Genomic DNA, 17,978 nt, shown 5'->3' with positions numbered 1-17,978 from the left:
AGTTTTATGGCTGCCCTTAATTTCACCTACTTAAAAGTTGCCATATGTTGTGACCATATATATATCCATATAACTGCTGGAGTGCCAGTGGGATTATAGAGATCACCTATATGCAAGTCAAATTGCAGCCTCAGGTTTGTGGCTCAGTAGAAACTGATCTCAGTAATTGCTAGAGGCTTCTCATTTATACATGTCAATGCCCACATTGAAAAACAGGAATAATCAACAATAGGAACATTAATAATACTTTTTTTTTTACCTCTTGGCTGCCAGTTTTTGCTTAGCTGAGCATTCACCAGCTTTAGTCAAGCCATTATAAAATAGTGAAGACCTAAGAACATGCCAGACGTGTTTCAAAAATCAGTTAACTAGCTGTTCTGCTACTGTTGATGGAGAGGTTGCTTGTACTCTAATGCCTGGTTCAGAAATAAGTATTGTGCCTTTTACTTCATGCCTCACATGCAATAATTTAAGTCTTTGGGGGTTTCTTAGCTGATTTTTGAAACACGTCTGGCATGTGAGCTTGACAGGTTTTTTTTATTTATAAGATTTCTATCCTGCCCTTAATCATAAATGATCTCAAGTAGGTAACAACAATAGTTGTTGCTGGCAATCTGTTAAAAGGCATCCTGTAGCACTGAGGCCACTGTACACCCGATCCTTCAGGTGAAATGCAACCCTCACCCCCAGCAACCCTCACCCCCACCTCTCCAGAACAGGCTGCCTTCCTTTTTCCTGGACTTAGGAACCACCTGCCACTTTTCCAGGGAAAAGCAAGTTTACCTTATATGTATGCACCCACAGTGCTATTGAAGGGTAGGCGGGAAGGCACTGTTCAGCAGAAGAAGGCTGTTTGGGGGAAGGATTTGAACGTGCTTCACGCTTCACCACTGCATTTTGCATTTTCCATGTGTTGCTTTGCAGTAAGGTAGCAGGCAACAGCGTGGTTCTTCTTCCAAGTTGTTTTCCTTTTTGTATGAAATATGGTGACTGTGCAAAATTCACAGGGCTCTCTGGCTGTTAACCAAAATCATATGAAGAAGAATAATTACTGACAGCTAAACAGTAAGACAAAAAATGTAAAAAAAAAAAGCCAGAACCACAAAGGCAGGCACCCCCCAAACTTGGCTCTCCCAATGTTTTGGGACTACAATTCCCATCATCCCTGACCAGTGGTCCTGTTAGCTAGGGATGATGGGAGTTGTAGTCCCAAAACTTCTGGAGGGCCGAGTTTAGGGATGTTTGCACAAAGGCATGGGAAGCTACCTTGTACGGAGCCATGCCATTGGTCCATGTATCTCAGTATTTTCTACACTGCCTGACATCAGCTCTTCAAGGTTTCAGGCAAAAGTGTTTTCCATCCCTACCTAGAGATGCTGGGATTGTGAACTGCAGGCAAAGCACATACTCTACCACTAAGATACGGAGCATAAAAGAAAAGCCTCAAAATGTCAGTAGGCAATTATACACAAATCAAAACTAAAATAACAATAAGATGAAACAGCATCTAAACAGAATGGTAAAATACAATGTATACTAAAAGGCAGGGGGGAAAGTAACTTAAAAGTGTATTTCAAGTAAACACCACTTTCGGTTGCCACTTTCCCCACATTAATAGCCCATTATTTAGGAGAGCCATTTCTCTTTAATTTTAGCTCACTTTTTGAAAGAATAGAACTCCAGCTCTTCAGTCCTGGTTTCTACATCTGCCGTGATTTTTAAAAAGGGGTCATCAGCACAGCACAGCAGGACAAACTGCTGCAGCAAGGTTATTATCTTCCTCTCCCCCTGCACCTGAGTTCAAGTCTGTTATGGGGTTTGGTTACTGCACTATCTTCCTATAATGGCTTGATTGCAGTTGCAATACTATGTAGGTAAAGCTTGTGTCTACTAACCATCCGTTCCCAGTTTTTGTGTTTGTGGTACTTCTGATGACATGGAAGGCATAGCAATTTAAGTCAGTATTTTATAAGCAGAAGCTGCTAGGATAATAGCAGCAATAACAAATTTTGTGGCACTTTAAAGTCTAGCTAATTTATTCCGACAAGTTTTCATGGACCAGAGCCTGCTCTGTCAGATGCAGGTTGAAAGTTGTTGGGATGGTGATAATATGGAGGATGTGAACAAATGGTGGGAAAACAAGAATAATTAATGTCAGTTGTAGTTCTTTTGCATCTGAAATTTTCTCTGTTCTTAACTGTGAAATTCAGTTAGCAAATTTCACTGTAATTTTTATCGCAGCATTTTCCTTCCTGGTTCTGAATTCCGTTATTAAACATAACTGAATTCATTGAGCATTACTAAACCTTTCTGAATCCATTGAGTTGTGATGCTATACGTTTTCAGTTTGCTGTATGTGTCTGAATTCAACTGTACTTAGTGCACAAATAAATAAATAAAATGCAATAGTTTCCCGATGCAGTTACACGTTATACTGAAAAAGGTCATTGTTCTTTTAAATTTTCCATAATTGTTCTCCATTTAGATACGCTTTTTGAAGAATGTAAAAAGAATTGCTTGTTTTTTTCTCCTAGGGTGAAAAAGGAGATAGCGGAGAGCAAGGAACAGATGGAACACCTGGAAGAGATGTGAGTTAATGTTTTACCTATCCTCAGTGATTTATATTATAGCTGCTATTTGTGTGTAAACTCTTCTTGTCAGCAGCAGTCACTGTGGCGAAACAGAGACACCCTAAGACTGGTGTTGCTACAACTTACCTGCACAGGGCTTGGTTAGGGGCAAAGGGTGACGGTGAGGTTGAGGCTGCATGGATACACTAATGGAGCCAATCCAGCACTCCTGCCAGTACATGTGCACAGTTCCATCTTGCCTTTACTTTTCTCCAGCCACATCCAGCTGGGCTGTGGTGACAGCGGTGTTGGGTTGGTGGCATTGCAGGTCTGTCCAAGCATACTGGCTGCTACAGCTTACTGGATATGAGCAGTTTGCTGCACTGGACCAAACACTCAGAAGTGGGGGAGCATGCACAGAAAGTTAGTTATGGCTCCAATTTATGGTGCACCCAATGGCTTTTCTGTACGCTCTGGCACTCGTCACAGTGTCCTGTTGTGCCAGAAGCGGTTTAGTCATGCTGGTCACATCACCTAGAAAGTTGTCTATGGACAAACACCAGCTTCCTCGGCCTGAAGTGAGATGAGTCCCGCACCCCATAGTCGCCTTTGAGCCCGTCATCTCCTTATGGAGCGAGGCCACATTTTTCAAAGTGTGGGCAACCATGTGTAGAGGACATTTGCCATAACATACTACAATGTCCACTATATACACAACCAAGAAGTCAATTCATTAAATCCCTTTTCATGAAGAAAACAAATCTAACCAGGATGGAGGGGGTGAAATGGCTGCTGAGTGATGCTGATGACTCTGTGACTTATAAAGTGGCTCAGTATGTCCTGGCAGCTAAGAAGATTCGGAAGAAAGAACTGGGGGGGCTAGTGGTCAGTCGCAAAGGGGACTCTGACATCTAATTTTCACATTTTATTTTGAGAATTACTTTTCATTCTGTATAATTTTGAACATAGTTTTACTGCATATGTAGCGACTGCTGTGTGTGTATGTGTGTATGTGTCTCTGTGTGTTTTCCTTTCCTTTTTCCCTTCTTTGGATGTTGCCATGGCCTTTGGCTAGCGCAATAAAATACACACACACACACACACGCACACACACACAAAACAACTCCAAAGTAATAGAAGAAAACGCCACACAGGCCTTAACCCAAGTGCATATCCTGATTTCATTGATTTTCTTAGCAGTTGATTATATTCCTATGCATGGAGAGGTTTGTTTTGTTTTGTTTTGTTTTTTGCTGTTTACTTTGCTTTTTTGCTATCATATTTTTAGTTCCCTTGGTACTAAAGCAGGCACATTTTTCTTAGAATGCCTTTCTGCATTGGTTAGTCTTTTCTCCATTTTCTTCACAAAATGAGCATTTTCCTTTCTTTTCACAATTATCAATGCTGTTTGTTGAATATACATGTATAAGAATGAAAAGCTTTTGAAAGAACAGAAGAAGAAAAACAACAAGCATTTATGGAGCAATAAAGCGGTAATGGGTTAACAGGTTGTCACTCCAGTCTGTCTATCACCTTGTGTAGTGACTTCTCTAAAAACAGCTTCTAGTCAGGAAACCAGCATAAGGTAGGGTTAAAAACAATCTAATTTGAAAAGCAGGTCACAGGGCTATGCTAACTGACATGATTACTTCCCCCTTTGAAATTCTAGCTGTTTTTACTTGGTATGAAACCTTTTTTGTATATATTTTTAAAGTCCGTTCTTGTTAGGAAGGCCATTGAATCAATTAGCTTTAACACCAGTTTACCCAACCCTCCTCACAGCTGGTGTATTAAAAAAATAAATAGGTAAAGTTGTATGTTTATGGATGTCTTCATACTGTCACTTTGTGTTTGGGTACAATGTTGTGGCACACGTAGCACATCATTTGAGAAGGGTGCACATGAGTAAAGATAGCCATGGTTAACTACATGACTATTTCGAATACAGGAAAGCGGTGGCCAGGAAATGATTATACCCATGTGTTGAATGGAATTTTAAAGGGGGGAAGTGCTATTTTTAATTGTGTGCTCCATTCTCAATTAGTGCGCTACATGTCTGTTCTGTACTTTGAGCTCAAATATGAAATGTAGCATAATAATCTTACGTTTCCCTCTGTGCAGTTTCACATTTGGGAGCATGTACGTGCAGGCCCAAATGAGAGACGGTTCTAGATCTTAGACGGAAGCCAGAGTGCTAAAGTTCTTGAATGACTCAGATACATGCTATTTTCAGCAATGAGAATGTTCAGTTGGCACCCTAACTTGAACTTAAAAGGCCGCTGCCAGCAAGGGAACAGTCATAGATCACTAAGAGGCAATGGTACCACCTCGCCCTTTCAGGCACAACACTTGTCAGCTCCTAATGCTGGTACACTAATTCTACTAAAGCTACTGTCGTTGCTGTGACCTTGGTATCATGCCTGCTATGTGCATGAGTGGAACCCACAGTCAACAGAAAAAATTCCTTCCAGTAGCACCTTAAAGACCAACTAAGTTAGTTCTTGGTATGAGCTTTCGTGTGCATGCACACTTCTTCACAGCATAGTGTTCTGCTGTGTCGCACCAAGCACAGATTTCACGATAGGGTATGTTCCTCACTATCACTTCCAGAACCTCAGACATAAGTGCAGCATCAGTCAAACTGCAAATGGCTAAAGTTTCTACACCTGTACAGTTCTAGCCCTTGGCACCAAGAGGACCTAACCACCTCAGCCTGGTTGTGGTGGAGAATGATGAGCTGTCAATTCTGACTCAGCAGTGATGGAATGTTCCAACAGGGCACAGAATGATCTATCATAGTAGGGCACGTAAAATATCCCATCTAACCTGATACAGGTTCTTCTGCTTTATTGCGAACAACTATTGCTGATGGCAACCTTCCTAGGAGTCAAGTTCATGAGGCCTCTTCTATGTAGCCAGACTGTATCTATCAGTTCCTATCTTCCCATTTTCCCACCTGGGGGAAAGACTCCTGGGAGAAGATAGCTTTTTTTAAAATAAGGGCAGATAAATGTTGGCCTGATTCAACCTCACTCATTTTGCAAATTAAGCAACAAAGTTCTAAATAGCATCATGCTATGTACATACCAGGGACGCGGGTGGCGCTGTGGGTTAAACCACGGAGCCTAGGACTTGCCAATCAGAAGGTTGGCGGTTCGAATCCCCACGATGGGGTGAGCTCCCATTGCTCGGTCCCTGTTGCTGCCAACCTAGCAGTTCGAAAGCATGTCAAAGTCCAAGTAGATAAATAGGTACCACTCCGGTGGGAAGGTAAACAGCATTTCCGTGCGCTGCTCTGGTTCGCCAGAAGCGGCTTAGTCATGCTGACCACATGACCCGGAAGCTGTATGCCGGCTCGCTCGGCCAATAAAGCGAGATGAGCGCCGCAACCCCAGAGTCGGCCACGACTGGACCTAATGGTCAGGGGTCCTTTTACCTTTACCTTTATGTACATACCAGTTAGGAGTGAGTGAGGTTTGTGGATTTATTGAGCTTGTGGAATTATTAGGCAATAGCATATGTTTACTTGTGTGTCTTTTTCTCAGTTCCATCTCTCCTGTAAATACAGTCACAGAAGTGATTTCTCTGGTGAAAGATATTATTCCATTCGTGTTCTGAAGTTACCACCTAAACCAATTCCACTTTCAGGCCATAGCAATTCAGAAACCTTAAACATTCATTCAGAAATCAGATCATCATGATTTGCATTTATACCATTTCATGCACAGGCATTAATAAGCCATAGAGAAGCCTTCCTCTAACTTTTTTTCCCTTTGCTTGGCCTGTCTCTTTTTGATAAATCAAAGACTACTTCAGATTTAACTCTTCTGTTGCTGGCATGCATAATAAAGGCCACATCAAAGCTAAATCAGAATTATTGACAACATCCACCATTTAATCCAAAGTGGATACTTAAATGCTCACATAGCTCTAAATGATCTTTCTTCCAGATGGTGAATTAATGTAATTTTTGCAGGAAGTGAAGTTGCACAAATACGAGTATTTTGAATACTTACTGATTTAATGTTTCTGTTCCCCCCAGAGCACAGATGTTGCTTATCATTTTAGTGCCACTTGCTTTCCTGTTACCGAAAAACAAGCTATAGTATTAGGAAACCTTGAAGGAGGAGGAAGGAGGACTTGGGGCCATGAATCATGATTTTCCTATAGAATAACATGTATAACTTTTTTTTCTGTGCCATTCTCAGCCACCTAAGCTGATACTACAGTGATGATATATTCATTCATTGTGTTGTATTTATGTTTTTAAAAACTATAATCTGCCAGACTAGCCAGAAATAAATTCCTGTGACCTATAGTATATTACATAATATAATTTATTTTACCACCAATACTACTACTGCTAACAATAATATTGATGACATTAATTGAATAGAAATGCCATTAATTGATGAATTTAAAGATAAATGTGTGTTTTATGGTGTCTTTAAATGTCATAATGTTTATATTTTCAGAGCAAATAATTTGTTGGATTGTCATGTTTCAAAATGAAATTGTATTTTATTGTTATTGTAAGGATGTATTGATTTGCATTTTTAATGTTCTGTTGTGAGCTGCTTTGAACATATTTATGTAGAAAGGGGAAACACAAATTTTAGTAATAGTACTATTACATCTTATCACATTTCACATTGCACTTATAACCCTTGTTTCTTATCTGATCCCCAAGTGTGGGAAGTCTATTCTTTGGTTCAAGGTGTCTTTTAGTATGATGAGAAGACTATTCCTGTTAAACAGGCATGCTTTTGAATTTCTCCCACATTCTGGATACTTCATGAAATGTCTTCTCTTCTCTAAATAACTGAAAATTTAGTGGGGAGTGCATTGGTTCCCCTTTGGTTCCATAAGCTAGTGTGTTGAAAGAAAGAAAAAAGTTACAAAAGTGAAAGGGGATGAGTTAGTCTTTCAGTGTTGCAAAATTCCCATATGCATTTCATAATTTATGTCAAGTAATTCATACAACCTGCTACAGCTCTTTGGTTCTTCTTTGATGCTTCACTGCTCTGGTTGCAATTTTAAAGAAGCCTCGAGGCTTTATTCTGCTGGCACATGCATTAATGTATTGCTGAAGTAATGGTACATTTCTTTATTATATTGTTTTTTGCTTAATCCATAGGGTTTGAAAGGTGATCCTGGTGATCCTGGAATGGCTGGTATAAAGGGAGAAAAGGTATTCATTTGTGTGTGGATACGCAAATGACTAAATTCTGATGATTTGCCAGAATATCCAGACAAGGCTTGTTTAATGAGGAAAATGGTCAAAAATCACTTTAGAACAATTACTGTTCATAAATTTAATATGCATATAATTACACTGTTCTGGTTTTTGATGCAATTATTTCTGTATCACTGAGAGATTATTGAAAAACAAATAAACCTGTAATGGTTGCTCATTTGCTGTGCAGGATCCCTGGTAATACACACATTGTAGGGGAGCACAAACTGCAATTTGTATTTCTTTGGAAAAATGCAGCCCCTCCATTTCTCGCCTTGCTTCTACTCATCTTCCCTGCAAGCAAGCAAATGCGTTGCAATGACAAGTATTATGTGTGCTAAGCCAGGCGTGTCTGCCTCACCTTTACATTACAGCATTTTATAAATAGTTTAATTATTTTGTAATTATCCCTCTGTAGGTATTGATCTGCCCTACTCATATTGCTGAGCCCGTTCACCTCCAGCACACAGGAGTTGGGAATGGGTCACACCTGATTGGATCTAGTATTCATTTGTGTTCTGCTGATTGGATCTTGTATCCATTTGTGTTCTGCATAGTAATGTGACACATCTGCACCACTCTCAGTTGTTTGGTCCTTTGCTCTCAGTTTGTAAAACAGCCCCCCCCTCCTTTCTTCTCTCTCTATATCAATGAATGCTTTGGTCATCTGACAAAATGGGCTCTGGTCCACAAAAGCTTATGCCATCCATTTATCTTCCCTCCCTCCATAAGAGTGATGGACGCCAACAAGGTGATCCCTTCCCCTCTACACACACATATTACATGGATCTCCCCCTGCTTTTTTTTGTTCTTTGGGGGATGTATACCTCCCTCTCTAGAGGGAAGTCATGCCTGTTAAAATGCACCAGAGTGCTTTAAATGTACAATGTGTGATGTCACCGGGTCATTCTGCTTTTGTTCATGCATTCCCTTTTTTGCCGCAGTAGCAACACATTTTGGTACATATTCTTCCCCGTCCTCCTGATCCTCCGATGAACCTCTCTCTGGTCCTCAGCTCTTCACGCTGCTCCACTGATGCTCTGAGCTGACTGAATGGCATTGGCAAGTGCCTCTTTACCTGGCCTTTGCTCTGTCCCCCAGGCTGCCACCGTGGCATTGACTGATTTGAACCGGGGCCTGCAGCCTCGGTGGCTAGCCCAAGAGATGGAGCAATGGCCATGCAGCTATGGCATGGCTCTGGAGGCTGGGGAGCCCGCCAGGTCACAAAAGCTGCTCACTGATGCAACTGGTGAGCGGTCATTTTGGTACATATTCTTCCAATATATAGAGAGAGACACCTCTGAACAGACACTGTCTGATAAGCAAAACAAAAGAGCTGGTGTCATGTAATGATTATGGAGTGTTGGAACTAATACGAAGCAGATCTAGTTCATAACCTCACCCACTTTGGTGACCTTTGTCAGCGATCATCTTTTATCCTAACCTACCTAAAAGAAATGGGGGAGAACTATGTAAGTTGAAGGAGCAGCTGAAGCTTTAAGTTTTGGGCTTCTTTCCTTTCAAAGATGGAATCCTGTACTCATCTTTCAGGTGTGTGTGATCCTGTTTTTTAAAAATCAATAAAATACTTTTTAAAAAGTGTAATTAAGTTTTTTTAGAGTGAGAAGATCACTGACTTTTGGTTTTTGCCTAATTTTATAGGGAGATATGGGACCTCCAGGACCAGCTGCCCTTAGTGTAAGTACGCTAGACAAGAGGCAAGAAGAGATTGTTCTCATGCATGTCAATGTTTATTTTTTGGGTTGCCTAATGCTGCACTTGTCAGTATATTGTTAATAAGATAGTTAAATGAGCTGCTCGCTTCTTTTTCTGAAATAAAATATGCACCCAGAGATTTGTAACATACTATTGCAATTATAGCATTTTCAATCCTGAAATAGTGTAAAGAAAAACAGATATATTTAGTTGTGCACACTGTGTTTCCCTACTCATTTAAGAGCATACATTGCTTGTATTCTGAATGTGTGAAACAAAGCCGTGCAAGCATTTTTTAACAATTTCTGCCATTTTGTTCATCACCTTTCATATCTGACAATGGCTTCAGTGGGACAACTGAAGGATTGTAGGTAGCAGTGAGGAATTTCTGGTTTTCTCTGTGTTTTGGAGTGAAACCTACCCTTTTTGCTCACCCCAGACTCATTTATGGAACATAGATCTGTGGATTAAGCCATATAATCTATTATATGGTCACCAACAAGGTGACCTGCAGACTTCCTCTTCCTTCCAACAACATTTTATAGGTGTTCAAAGCAGCTAATACTTCCTCTGCAGCCACACAGGGAGGAAATGTCTTATAATACGCTCCTACAAAGTGGATGTTGAGGGACGCGGGTGGCGCTGTGGGTAAAACCTCAGCACCTAGGACTTGCCGATCGCATGGTCGGCGGTTCGAATCCCTGTGGCGGGGTGCGCTCCCGTTGCTCAGTCCCAGCGCCTGCCAACCTAGCAGTTCGAAAGCACCCCCGGGTGCAAGTAGATAAATAGGGACCACTTACTAGCGGGAAGGTAAACGGCGTTTCCGTGTGCTGCGCTGGCTTGCCAGAGCAGCTTCGTCACGCTGGCCACATGACCCAGAAGTGTCTGCGGACAGCGCTGGCTCCCGGCCTCTAGAGTGAGATGAGCGTACAACCCTAGAGTCTGTCAAGACTGGCCCGTACGGGCAGGGGTACCTTTACCTTTTACAAAGTGGATGTATGTCGTAATGTGCAGTCCCTTCCTGGGGAACTGTACAAAGGAAAAGATTGCTGACTTGATGTACCTATGAAGGCAGTCGTCTTTCTTTTCATACAATGTGTTTGTAAGGCTATCGGGGACATGTATAGGAAAAGAAGGATTGATAAGGTGTAGCACTTTCTCCCTAGTGGAAACTGATGCAAATAGCACCATATTTTCTTCCTACGGCAGCTGGGATTTGTAATCTTAGTCCCATGGAGAAAAGGCACTTTGCCAGGAATCTGGAGCATCCTGGAACCCCCTCCCCCCCCCTACCACATGTGAGTCACTGGGCCCTCAGGGTGTAAGGGAAGGGGGCAGCAGAGGTGTCAAAGATGGGCATTCAAGCATTCCCTGCTCAGTTTGAACTTACTTGCAAGGACTCAATTAGGGATTCTCATTTCTGGTACAGCCTATTAGATTCCTTGTGGCATCTCTAATTAAGCTTCAGTTTGTTCATCCACACCCATATCCAATTCAGAACTGCCCCGAAACACTGTTTTAGAACTCCAACTGCCTCTGTAGGATAGCATGTTGGAAATGAAGAGAGCTGTGTGTCATCCATATACCAGTGTGGGGGTGATTGTTACAACTACATTTAGAACATCCAGCAGGGGAAAAAATTATCCAATGTCACATTAGGGATGGAAGGATCTGTCAATTTCAGTTCTCCCAGTTTCTCATTTTTCTGTTCTTGCATTCAGTTCTCCAGGTTTCTGCAGTTTCTGTATTTTAACACATTACTGTCAGCGGTTTTGACAAACACACATGTTTTTGGCAAGCAATTTATCCTCGTAAATGCATTTTTGTATGTTATTTTCACAAATATATTCATTTCATACACGTTTTCTCCCAACATCCTTTTTTTATGAACATTGGTTGGAGAACTGGATTGCAGAAATTCTGATAAGTGGGATTTTTGAAGGATGGCTGTGCTCCACGTTTTGTTTCAGAATGTGCAAGTTTGATAAATTAAGCTTTAAATGTGAATGTAATCAAATTTGTCCCCTGTCCCTCCACTTGCAGTTGCCGGTTTGAATGAGCTTAGTTCAATCTTCACTTATAATCACAGCCAGGAAACTTTCATACGGAGTTAGCCTAGTACTTTTCCTTTTTAATGCTTAAGAAGCAGCATGTTACCCGTGCCCGTCTTGGCTGATTAGAGCGTGTCCAGACGAGGTGCGGGCCCTCCTGGGGGATATCATCAATTTGTCCCTTGGCACGGGGACATTCCCAGGGGAACTGAAGGAGGCAGTGGTGCGCCCGCTCTTAAAGAAAACATCATTAGATCCTTTAGATCTATCCAATTACCGCCTGGTTTCGAATCTTCCGTTCCTGGGTAAGGTGATTGAGAGAGCGGTTGCTGAACAGCTTGGTGGGTTTCTGGATGAAACATCGGCTCTGGATCCATTCCAGTCCGGCTTCCGCGCTGGTCATGGGACCGAGACGGCTCTGGTTGCCCTAACAGATGATCTTCGTAGACAGCTGGATCGAGGCGGGTCGGGGCTGCTGATTCTTCTAGATTTGTCAGCAGCTTTTGACATGGTCGATCACGAACTTCTGGACCACCGCCTTGCCGACGTGGGGATCCAGGGCACAGTCCTTCAATGGCTGCGCTCGTTTCTCTCTGGTCGGGGACAGAGGGTGGCGCTTGGGGGGGAATTGTCATCGCGCCACTCCTTGGTGTGTGGAGTGCCTCAGGGTGCGATTCTCTCCCCGATGCTTTTTAACATCTTTATGCGCCCCCTCGCCCAGCTTGTCCGGAGTTTTGGGCTGGGCTGCCATCAGTATGCTGATGACACCCAACTCTATCTGTTGATGGATGGCCATCCTGACTCGGCCCCAGACACACTGATCAGATGCTTGGAAGCTGTGGCTGGATGGTTACGTTGGAGCCGGTTGAAGTTAAATCCTTCGAAGACAGAGGTCCTCTGGCTGGGACGGGATGATATGGGACTGAGGGGGCAACTCCCATCTCTTACGGGGGTGCAATTAGTGCCAGCACCGTCCGTTAAGAGTTTGGGTGTAATCTTCGATACCTCCCTCTCCATGGAGGCGCAGATTGCAGCTATTACAAAGGCGGCATTTTTTCATCTCCGCCAAGCTAAGCAGTTGGCTCCTTACCTCTCTCGCCCTGACCTAGCTACTGTGATCCACGCGACGGTCACCTCCAGACTGGATTATTGTAACTCGCTCTACGTGGGGCTGCCCTTGAGACTGACCCAAAAACTCCAGCGGGTGCAGAACGCCACAGCGAGACTCCTTACGGGGTCTTCGCTGCGAGATCACATTCATCCGGTGCTATACCAGCTGCACTGGCTCCCGGTGGAGTATAGGATCAGGTTTAAGGTGCTGGTTTTAACCTTCAAAGCCCTATATGGCCTAGGACCCTCGTACCTACGGGACCGCCTCTCCTGGTATGCCCCACAGAGGAACTTACGGTCTTCAAACAAAAACACCTTGAAGGTCCCAGGCCACAGAGAGGTTAGGCTGGCCTCAACTAGAGCCAGGGCCTTTTCGGCTGCGGCTCCAACCTGGTGGAATGCTCTGTCACAAGAGACAAGGGCCCTGCAGGACTTGACATCTTTCCGTAGGGCCTGCAAGACAGAGCTGTTCCGCCAGGCCTTTGGTTAGGGCGCAGCCTGACTCCCTCCTTTGGCAACCTTTACAAAACTTTATGGCTGCCATCAATCTTGATTTTAATTAATTTTTATAATGTTTTTATAATGTCACACTATTTTGGTGTTGTTAGCCGCCCTGAGCCCAGCTTCGGCTGGGGAGGGCGGGATATAAATAAAATTTATTATTATTATTATTTATTATACAGGACTTAGTTTAACACCCCACTCACACATGTGTTTCTACACGTCCTGTCAGCATCACTATATTACCAAGGTTTTTGCATAACTGGCATATCAATCACCTGGGATTTCTGGATCAAGCCTACTATATATTTAAGAAAAATGTGGATTTAGACCTCTTAATTATTTGGGGGTGTCAAGGGGAGAAAATAAGTTGAATTTATTTCCAATAAAATGTATTTTGAATTGGGCTACCAGAGATGCTGAATAATAATTACCTTTTATAATACATTATTTATACATTATAGTATGTTTTAAAAGCATTAATTTAAAACTTGAATTTTTAACCACCTCATATGAGCTAGATTATTTCCCCAACATTAAAGAGAATTTAACATCACAGTTCTAGGCATGTCTACTTGGGTGTAAGCCCCATTAAATCAAATGGAATGGCAGCCTAATTTACTGAGGACCCGCATAAGTAATCGTTTTCACATCTAAGATACTTAATGTGTATCACTAGGCCCATCCAGTGACTGAACACCAGAGATGACAGCATTATCTTCATAGTTTTGTCAAGGTGCTGAATAAGGCGAAAGAAGTCAGAGACTTTTATCCGAAATGACACAGTTGGCTAAGCTCCCCTCTCCTTTCTGGCATCGAGAGCTTAAGCCTGTGCATGTCATGTCACAAGAGTGACAGGTGAAGGAAGGTGGTACAGTGATCTCTCTTGTAAAGTATATGAAAACTATTCCTCTTGACATTTGATCCGTAGCTTTTAGTTCCCCAGGAAAATGAGCGTCCGTCTCTACGTTCCTGTGGGCCTATCCCTTTGCAGAGTTATAAAATACTCATCCAGATGGCACCAAATGTTTACACAGAAGCCAAGGGTTAAGTCAGTCACAAGCAGAAGTACCTAAGATTTGCTTACTAAACAGATACTTGGAATGCTGGCTCCGTACTCCTTGGGGCCTTGTCAAATGAAGCATCAGATAACATGTTCAGCGCAAAGCAAACAGAATGAGGAAGCTGGTCACTCAGGCCTGGACACGTTCTGTGGTCACTTTCAGATACAAATTCAGCAAACAAGTGACATACAGAGTACACATTGTATAAAGCTCTAAAGCTGCAGATTATACAGTGGTACCTTGGGTTACATACGCTTCAGGTTACATACACTTCAGATTACAGACTCTGCTAACCCATAAATAGTGCTTCAGGTTAAGTACTTTGCTTCAGGATAAGAACAGAAATCGTGCTCTGGCAGTGCGGCGGCAGCCGGAGGCCCCATTAGCTAAAGTGGTGCTTCAGGTTAAGAACAGTTTCAGGTTAAGAACGGACCTCCAGAACGAATTAAGTACTTAACCCGAGGTACCACTGTACTGTTGTGGACAACAATGACTACCATTTTGCAACCAAAATGATCATGGGGCTGGAACAATTCCCTATAAACATGGTTGCAACATTTGGGGCTTTTAACTTAGAACAAAAGATGAGTAAACAGGGACATGATAGAAGTGTATAAGGATCTTTCTGCACATAGCATTTATACCAGTATAGTTGCTGTTTGGTCCAATAATTTAAAGAACAGAGTTGCAGCTGATTTTCTGCAACTTTGGTCACATGCTTCCAATATTGGAGAATAAGAGCAGGTTTTCCTTCCAGGGCAGGTCGTGCAGTACTGTGCTCTTGGATTTTTAATCTTGTTTAATTTTATTTGCATGCAGTGGGAGTATCTTGTCAAGGTAAACCTGTCAAGAGAATCAGAATATGTTGCTGTCGTTTTAGGCTATTTTTATCTCCCTTGCGCAGTTATGCAGGAAAGCTTGAGTAATATATGGTGGGGTTTTTTGCCCCTGAGGAGATTTATGTTTTGGAAAACAACAACCCTGCAGACTCTGCAGTTGACACAAAAATGATATTATATTTTTCATTAGGATAGTGATGTAAAATTATTCAATTTCTTTCCATTTCTAATGCACTTCATTGCAATGTAGCAATGCAACCCCCCAAAGACTTTGAACGATATAGTTAGGATGTTTCGCATAGTAAGCTCTTGTGTGTTAATAGTACAATCTTTGAAACTGAAAGACCATGACCCCCCCCCTTAGAATAAAATAGATGTAAGTACCACTGCAAGCACAAAGAAAAAATGGGAATACTTAAAAGTTTAACTGTTAATATCTTCTTGTTATCTTACTTTCCTAAATGGACTACTTCCTTCCTTGCATTTTCTTTCAATATCACCACAACACAGCCACATTACCTATGAGAAAATGCAGATCTCCATTATTATTATTATTATTATTATTATTATTATTATTATTATTATTTACTATTCACATTTCATTCTAAGGCCCAAACAATTTAAAATGCAACATAAAAAAAGTTTTAAAAACTTTCAAAAAACACAGTCACAAAAATAGGGTGGATTCTGAAAATTTACATCTCAGATGTCAAAGGACTGAGATGGTTTAATAGTTTGTGATTGTCCGACTGTTCTGATCTACATATACAGGCAAATAAGGAAGCTCTGACACACCCTTGAATGCTAGGCTGTAGTCAACATTTGTTGAACTCAGAGTAGACTCATAGAAATCACTGAGTAGGACTTAATTTTGATCCATGAATTTCAGTGGGTCTACTCTAACTTATTTAGGTGCAACCCTTCATATTCACCCTCAATCACTTAGTAGAACAATGAAAAGTAGAAAATCTGTTTGTTAGATTTGGTATAATATATTTTGTTTTCATTATACATAACACTTACAATGCATCCTGACTTTATCCAGTACTTTATTCCTCTGAACATGTTATACATACATTATCACATTATAAAGATGTCATTTAATTTTAGCTTACAGCTATGTAATAACTAACAGTAGCAATTTTGGCCACAGTGGTTCAGAAAAGTCTTCATGACCTCAGCTTATTAACATTTCACATAAATGCAACAAAAGAAATACCTTGTGATTAATTAATAAGGTATGAAGAATATTCTTGGGTCTTTTGAGTCTGGCAGGAAGAATGGTTGTTTTTTTTAAAGGGGCAAGAGGGAACTCCTTGAAGTGATTAAATTTTATATAAAATGATTCACAGTATTAATTTAATCAAGCAATACCTTCCCTTTGAGGCATGTAATCTAGCAGTTTTAGTATCTCCCATATTCTTTTCAATTTTTATCACCTTCACCACTGAACATAATTTTCTTTATTCCTGTTCTAGAACATGGGAATAAATTCTAAAATTTAGAGAACAATAGCTGAGTTTAAATCAACTCCCATGAAAATCAGTGGGGCAAGCTAGCCAGGATTACTTTCTCATTCTATTGCAAAGGGATTTTATAAAACTATTGTATGAGTTTAGGTGGAGACCCAAAGACATAGATTCAGGTTGCATGTCATAGTAAACCATAGTTAATGGCTTACCTTGAATGTGCTCCTATGTCCCCCACTAGCTTCGGAAGGAAAGGTTTTTTCAGACAGTAAACTGAACAGCCATAGTGAGTGGGGCTTTCTGTTGTTCCTACTCATGTCCGTTCAGTGTACTCACACACTAAATGTCTGAAAATGCCAAGAGAGACAACTAAAAGCTGTTTTGCCACTTGAATTCTGGGAAAAGATTGTTCTGAGCTGGCTGATGCAAAAGTTCCTAGGGGTATAAAGGAACTCTCTCTAGGGATCTGATGTGAAGTTGGCCATTTTACTGCCTCCTGTAGGAGCTTCTGCTTGCTTCCATTATTCACTGCTTGCATATTTGAACACACTACAAATATCTAGTGCTAAGTTATTCAAAGGAAACAAAATCTTTTATCTCTGCCCTTTGACTTCTCACCATTTGGGAAAGAGGAGAGTGCATAATAATAACATAACTAGAAAAAAAAATCCTTCCAATAGCACCTTAGAGACCAACTAAGTTTGTTATTGGTATGAGCTTTCGTGTGCATGCATTTATTAGTAAAATAAGTTCACCATCCTTTACAACATTTTCAGTATTCCCTAGTGCATTGTCTTTCTAGATCGCATAAGCGATGCTGCATCAGAACTGCAGCAATTTTGACCCAGCAGGCTTTTCCATTGCACATGCAGCTTTTTACATACCTTTTCACACATTTAACATTTTGCAGCTCTACCCATAAGTAGATATGACCAATATATGGATATTGGGCAGGGGGAGGTGGTTGATTAAGCGTTAGTGAAGTCTTTCTCACTAACATTTTGAATTCCATAGTATGACTAAGTAATATTAATGAGAAACATTCTAAACTATTTGTATTTACAGGGTGTGCCAGGAATAGAAGGTCCTCAGGGGCCACCTGGGAAAGAAGGCCAGAGGGTGAGTAGATTCATGAACAACTGGTTTATGCTTGCTTACCTCAACAGGCTGTTCCTGAGCAGGAACTAAGATGCTTGTGTCGCAACAGCTGAATGAGAAGGCATATTTTGCTTTGTTGAACTTTGTAATTGCGACTGCAGAAATCTTTTGGGGTCAATCTGGTTTTATTTTCTGATATTTTCTGTGAGGTACTGCCCTGAACCTTTCAAACAGCATAGTATGGCACCTCCTCCTAATGAGATGTTGCTCAAACGCTGATACTCTGTTTTCCCCATGCTTTAAAAAAAAAAAATCCCTTCAATT

General features: G+C 41.4%; 1 protein-coding gene across 7 annotated transcripts in view; it reads left to right on the top strand.

Moving 5' to 3' along the window:
* COL19A1 (collagen type XIX alpha 1 chain) overlaps positions 1–17,978 on the top strand; it is a gene marked incomplete at its 3' end in the record, with an annotated part of 191,241 nt that overhangs the window by 93,021 nt on the left and 80,242 nt on the right. For all 7 annotated transcript variants that reach the window (XM_081906050.1, XM_081906051.1, XM_081906052.1 and 4 more), the window contains exons 13-16: positions 2,535–2,588; positions 7,708–7,761; positions 9,469–9,504; positions 17,622–17,675. In XM_081906050.1, coding sequence (XP_081762176.1) covers positions 2,535–2,588; positions 7,708–7,761; positions 9,469–9,504; positions 17,622–17,675 — 198 coding nt within the window. The remainder of the gene's footprint in view (positions 1–2,534; positions 2,589–7,707; positions 7,762–9,468; positions 9,505–17,621; positions 17,676–17,978) is intronic.

The sequence above is a fragment of the Podarcis melisellensis genome, assembly GCF_964234715.1.
Source record: "Podarcis melisellensis genome assembly, chromosome: 3".
Taxonomy (NCBI): Eukaryota; Metazoa; Chordata; class Lepidosauria; order Squamata; family Lacertidae; genus Podarcis; species Podarcis melisellensis.
Note: the sequence above shows the minus strand (reverse complement) of the source record. Positions and strands in the feature narration are given on the sequence as shown.